Source organism: Martes martes (assembly GCF_963455335.1).
Source record: "Martes martes genome assembly, chromosome: 16".
Classification (NCBI taxonomy): Eukaryota; Metazoa; Chordata; class Mammalia; order Carnivora; family Mustelidae; genus Martes; species Martes martes.
The window spans coordinates 43959948-43966564 of record NC_137904.1 but is presented as its reverse complement, the minus strand read 5'-3'; the positions used below and the strand labels follow the sequence as shown (position 1 = coordinate 43966564).

The window sequence follows — 6617 nt, the reverse complement described above, 5'->3', positions numbered from 1 at the left end:
GGTCGGATGGTTTACATTCAGTTTTCTAAAGGAAAAAGTAGGAAATATGAGTGAAGAACTTTAAGAAGCTCAAGGCTGAGGACGACGTATGATTAATTTATCCATTTAACAATCACTCATTGCTTTCCCACAGTGCATAAAACACTGGACAATGCAGAGAATACAAGCAATGGAGTAATCTGGAAGAGAAAATTTCTTGTGACAACCTATATCTACTCCACCCAGATTTCCTTTTCATATAACAAATATGTAATGGGCACAATTATTCGATTATTTCTATACTAATGAGTTTTCAGTATGCATAAATCATTTACTGGTGGAGCTGGTCAAAAAACGGGGGCATGATGTTTTGAGTGGAGAGAGTGAACTTTTCAACTGCAACACCCATTTCATGACCTATAAAAGGGCAAGCTTTCTGCCTTGCTGACACTGCTTCCTCTCAGGTTGTGGCCCCCTTCCCTGGGCTGTGGATCTCTCCAGCAACACGATGTCCCTCTCAGTGCGCACCTCTGGGCTGCCCCGGCGGCTGTCTTCCCAGAGCGGGACATCAGGCAGAGCCAGGGGCACATCTGCTTCCCTTGTTGGCAGTAGCTATGGGGGGAGCACCTTTGGCTTCGGGGACAGCTGTGGGGGAGGCTTTTCTGCTGCTTCCATGTTTGGTTCTAGCTCTGGCTTTGGTGGAGGTTCTGGAATTTCCCTTGCAGGAGGTCTGGGCACTGCTTATGGGGGAACATTGGGAGGTGGCTCTGGAGCCCTGGGAGGTGGCTTTGGAGGCCTGGGAGGTGGCTTTGGAGGTCTGGGAGGTGGCTTTGGTGGCCTGGGAATTGGATTTGGAGGAAGCGCAGGAGGTGGTGGTGCTGTAGGTATTCTCTCTGGCAATGATGGAGGCCTTCTTTCCGGATCAGAAAAGGAAACCATGCAAAATCTTAATGACAGATTGGCTTCCTATCTGGATAAGGTTCGAGCTCTAGAAGAGGCTAATACTGAGCTAGAAAACAAAATTCGAGAATGGTATGAAACACGAGGATCTGGGACTGGAGACCCCGGGTCACAGAGTGATTACAGTAAATATTACCCATTGATCGACGACCTCAGGAATGAGGTAATGATGTGGTTTCTGGAGGGGTTTTGGGAATTTTTTTTCTTTTTTGCTATTATAATATTTTACAGTGATAAACCATCTAAAACTTATGGTATTTTTCAGTTTGGCTTTATCTGGAACAATTTCTCATCTCAAGATACTTAGTTTCATTTTATCACTTATCATAAAGTGACTGTATTTCCACTATCTTTCTGCAAAAAATGCTTCTCAAATTTTAAATAAAATACTGTAAATGTTTTCTTACAAAAAGTTAAACTGCCTTAAATTCTTAATAAAATAGCATGTTAACATCACCTAAAAATTTCTTCTCAGGTGCACTTGTATAATACTAGTATCTTACAACCTCATTTTGTATGTTTTCCCCTATTTGCCAGATCATTTCTGCCAGCATTGGAAATGCCCAGCTCATCCTGCAGATCGACAATGCAAGACTGGCTGCAGAAGACTTCAGAATGAAGTGAGTAGAACAAAAGAAAAACTAATGATAATTGATGTGTCTCATCATTTCTTCTTATTCCCTATTTTCCTGCCTTTGTTGATGGCAAATATTTTAAACCCTCTACAGTACGTAGGCTCCACACATTTGTTGTTTTGGTAAATTTACATTGGACATTCTAGGAAGAAAGCAGATTCCAACACAGCTCACATTACACGTCCTTAATTATAAGCTACTTACACCTAGGACTAGGATCACCACCATGCCTGTAATTTGCTTTTGGGTCATAATGTAACATGATATTTACACCAATGTTCTAAACCACAATCTTCCATGTATCAAAATGAATTAATAATGTTTTTTACCTAGAAGTGAAATTTTCTTTTTCCTGATGACACACACCGCTAAAATATTAACCACACATCTATTTTTATATTCCTTCATCCTCTCCCATATTCCACCCTCCCACACATAAGATAGAAACACTAGGGCGCCTGGGTGGCTCAGTGAGTTAAAGCCTCTGCTTTGGCTCAGGTCATGATCCCAGGGTGCTGGGATTGAGCCCCGCATCCATCGGGCTCTCTGCTCAGCGGGGAGCCTGCTTCCTCCTCTCTCTCTCTGCCTGCCTCTCTGCCTACTTGTGATCTCTGTGTGTCAAATAAATAAATAAAATCTTTTTTAAAAAAAAGGATAGAAACACTAACGCTCATTTTGCTGCACAAAATCTCCATGCAGGATGTTGCAGTGGTGATGATCCTCAGCCTATAAAATCTTGATAAAAGCTATCAGAGAAGTATTAACATCTTAAATTAAATCATGAATAAAAGCTAAGCAAAAAAATTATTTATTTTCAGCTGTTTTTAGGATTCCATCAGAAACTCTACCTGGAGAGCGGCTCTTACTGTTTACAGCCAGGGCAGCCAGTCAAAGGGGAAACTGCCCCCTGGGATGCAGGGCTACTGAGGCTCATTGATGGGAGAGAAGTCTCATCTCACAATTTTTTCACTTCTCTCCAGCTGAGCAGAAAACTATTATGAAAAAAAAAAAAAAAAAGGAAAGAAAAATGTTAAAAAGGAAACAGGGCATCATACATTACAATGCTGCCACTTCCACCTAATCACCCAGGACATAAAGCAGCCCTGAGGATGATGGCAGGGGACTTATTCAAACGGGTACGTTTATTCCGAAAACTGTTTTTGCGCTTGGTTTTCAGGTATGAGAACGAGCTGGCCCTGCACCAGAGTGTGGAGGCCGACATCAACGGCCTGCGCCGGGTCCTGGACGAGCTGACCCTGGCCAGAGCCGACCTGGAGATGCAGATCGAGAACCTAACAGAGGAACTGGCCTACCTGAAAAAGAACCATGAAGAGGTAGGCAGATTTCTAAGCTGCTTTTTCCCTCCCAAATCCAAAAATTACAATTTCAAATTGACAAATCTAGAGTTAGAACAGATAATGGAGGACACATGACACCCCTGTTAAATTGGCCATTTGTTTTGAATTTCTGGGTGTGTGTATGTGTGGTGGTGGTGGTGGTGGGATTGATGGAGGTTCCCACTGAAGTTTAACAGATTAGAGGTGCTTTCTGATTTTGTCATTTTCATCATTAGATAAGGACAACCCGAATTTTAATTGTCCAAATTCAGTGATTTCTAAAGACACACTATTTTTAAAGTTCAAAAACAGAAGCCTGCCAATAATACATAATGTTATATACATTTGAGAAACTGGTTACGCCCAGTGTAAAACACACAACGAACTCTGGTAAGCCACACAGTATAGCAAAAGATGGCGTATAAACAGACATTAATCAAGACCCTGGCAATGGGCTTCTACAGAGCTTTTTATTCGAATTCAACTGTTCCACTGTGGTACAAACAGTGCGCAAGCCTTCACACTGCCTGCAGCACCAATTTGGCAGCTGTGGTTAAAACCTCACTGCATCTTCTCTACCAAGCTTTGCCTTCTTTGTAAAGGCCCTCGACCTCCAAGAAGCAGAGCCAACTCACCCATTTGCCACGATAGGCACAGCCCCTAAGAGCCCATGGTAAGTTTAGGGACCCAAGACAATGTCTAAGTTGTTTTAAATTAAAAGAAAAATTATGAATTTGTAGGTTAAAATAAGAGTTTTAATGTAGTGTGTCAGTCACCAACGTGGTCATAAAATATAACATTTAATTTCTTTTCTGTTGGAAGAGACCCACGAAGGTTATAATGGGCCTCTGCACCCCTCTCTTTCATTCGCTGTCCCCAGGAGCTCCAAAGCTTCCGGGCAGGCGGCCCAGGGGAGATCAGCGTGGAAATGGACGCTGCTCCGGCGGTGGACCTCACCAGACTCCTCAACAACATGAGGGCGCAGTACGAAGCCATCGCTGAGCAGAATCGTAAGGACGCAGAGGCCTGGTTCATTGAAAAGGTACCACAAACAAAAATAAAAAGCTTTGCCACCATTTGCAGAAAAGACCCACGGGAGCAGCGTGCGCTCACATCCCTTTGCCCCTCTTTGCCGTGGCAGAGTGGGGAGCTCAGGAAGGAGATCAGCACCAACACGGAGCAGCTTCAGTCCAGCAAGAGCGAGGTCACCGACCTGAGGCGCGCCGTTCAAAACCTGGAGATAGAGCTCCAGTCCCAGCTGGCCACGGTAGGGTCCACACACACAGCATCATTTCAACTTCCAAAGAAAAAAGGCATCCACGCCGGTAAGGCCATTGGCCAGCTGCTTTCCTCTTAACAGTCCTCTCCGTTGTTCTGTCTGTGCCATTTCCCACCCACGTGCAGAAGAAATCTCTGGAGGTCTCGCTGGCCGAAGTGGAGGGCGACTACTGTGGCCAGCTGTCCCAGGTTCAGCAGCTCATCAGCAGTCTGGAGGAGCAGCTGCTCCAGGTGCGCGCCGACACCGAGCACCAGAACGCGGACCACCAGCGGCTGCTGAACGCCAAGGCCCGCCTGGAGCTGGAGATCGAGACCTACCGCCGCCTCCTGGACGGGGAGGCCCAACGGTGAATAGACAGGTTCAAATAGGTTGAAAATAACTTCAGTGGCTGACCAACTGTGGTCACCTGATGCGCTTGGGGCAACAGAAGTAAGGGTTCTTTTGCTGATGGAAAATACCACATCTCCTAACAACATGCCTTAGATTTATTCAAGTTCTATCCTTTGCAAAGTGTTGTCACCCATTATCTTACATGATCATTCATAAAATGCTGGGATAATGGCACCACAAACAGAGGCGTACCACTAATGAGCACTAGAGAAGTCCCCCATTAGAGTTCTGGTATCAGTGCCTCAATGCTAAGAATGACACATCAAACAATAGCCACCCAAATCACCTCACAGTCTCCTGCGATGAAAGTTCCCAAAGCAGCAGCAGCCTGGACTAGGGGAAGAGCCCAGGGCTATAAATCGGGAAATCTAAGTTCTGAGATCAGACCTTCCCTTAATAGCCAGTTTGCTTCACTTAGGGAGCCTGTTTTAGGCAAGGTTTGAAAACAAAGGTCCACTGCACTGACTACTCTCAGGGTGCACTATTTAATCATTGCTCATCAAGAAATTTAGAATACCTTCTCTATTTAGCGATAGTTGTATGTACACTGTAAGCTTAAATAGCAAACTCTTTATTTCTCCTCCTGCCAGAAAGCATCATGTGGTATCACCTCCCTTGTTTTCTTTACAGTGATGGTTTCGATGAAACTTTATATGTGACAGAGTCCAAACCTCAAACACAATCGATCGGTTCCTCTAAAGGTATGTAGATTCCCTAAGAATCACTTACAGTAAGTCAGAATCACACTTATTAATAACTAAAATAAGAGCTCTTGAATATTGCAGTATTATTAATAATTTAAGGTATATTTGCATTCTGAGCCAAGAAAAAATATTTATGCATTCCTGCAGAAAAATGAGTAGACTGTACCATAGTAAAACTTCTGGCAAGCCCAGAAGGAAAACAATCTACTCTACGAAGAAGTGTTATGAGCATCATAACCACTTTTTAAATTAAAAAAAATATTTTTTTTCATTTCTGCATAAGACACTGAATATATTTCATTTTCACTAAATAAATGCATTACTTTAGAATGCAAAAGTCACTTTTGAAAGTTTAAATTAGGGGCGCCTGGGTGGCTCAGTGGGTTAAAGCCTCTGCCTTCAGTTCAGGTCATGATCCCAGGGTCCTGGGATCGAGCCCCCAGAGAGCCTGCTTCCTTCCTTTCTCTCTGTCTGCCTCTCAGCCTACTTGTGATCTCTGTCTGTCAAATAGAGAAATAAAGAAATAAAGAAAAGAAAAGAAAGTTTAAATTAGATGGACTCTATCTGCCAATACCTCAACAACCAACTTTGGATGAATATGTGAAACACTAACTCTTGCCCCTTTATTCCATTTTTATCTTTAGACCAAACTAAATCCCGGAAAATCAAGACAATTGTGCAGGAAGTGGTGAACGGTGAAGTGGTCTCATCTCAGGTTCAAGAAGAACTAATGTAAAATTTCACAAGATCTGCCCCATGTTTGGTTCCTTAGGAACAGGAAATTTACAAGTAGAAATTGTTCCTTTCAGAGTAAGATACTATATTAGTTCAATTATATTTTAGTCTGTTTCATTTTTCTTGGATTCCCTATTCACTTTGAGTCCCTTTTGCTCTTTAATTACAAGTCACAGTGGCCATGTCGGTCTTTATAACAAACCAAAATCACCTCACATCTTTCTGGATCCAGTGTAGTCTTCTAATAAACTTTCTCTTGGTGACGTGGAACATATTTTAATCACAGGATTTTGATCAAGTAGTATTGTTTTAATAGAGTTCAATAAAAGATGAATGGCAATAATGTGAAATATGTTCCTTCTTGATTCCAACAATAATGTCAAGAGCATAGAGAGAGGTTTGTAAAATACTAATAGTAACGTAGATAAACACTGAGATGAAGATGTCAAGGCTGGAGATTAAGTTAAGAAGACTCTTTTAGAAGTTCTGTCCTTGGGGTGCCTGGGTGGCTCAGTCGTTAAGTGTCTGCCTTTGGCTCAGGTCATGATCACGGGGTCCTGAGATCCAGCCCCGCATCAGACTCCCTGCTCAGTGGGAA

General features: G+C 43.0%; 1 protein-coding gene across 1 annotated transcript; it reads left to right on the top strand.

The window, feature by feature from the left end:
* Nucleotides 1–487: 487 nt before the first annotated feature.
* On the top strand, nt 488–6020 carry KRT12 (keratin 12; the record flags this gene model as incomplete). The annotated part of the gene is made up of 8 exons (XM_080826300.1): nt 488–1102; nt 1477–1559; nt 2752–2908; nt 3792–3953; nt 4053–4178; nt 4316–4536; nt 5211–5281; nt 5929–6020. The coding sequence occupies 8 exons, from the start codon at nt 488–490 to the stop codon at nt 6018–6020; spliced, it is 1527 nt and encodes a 508-aa protein (XP_080682426.1).
* Between the last annotated feature and the right edge of the window lie 597 nt (nt 6021–6617).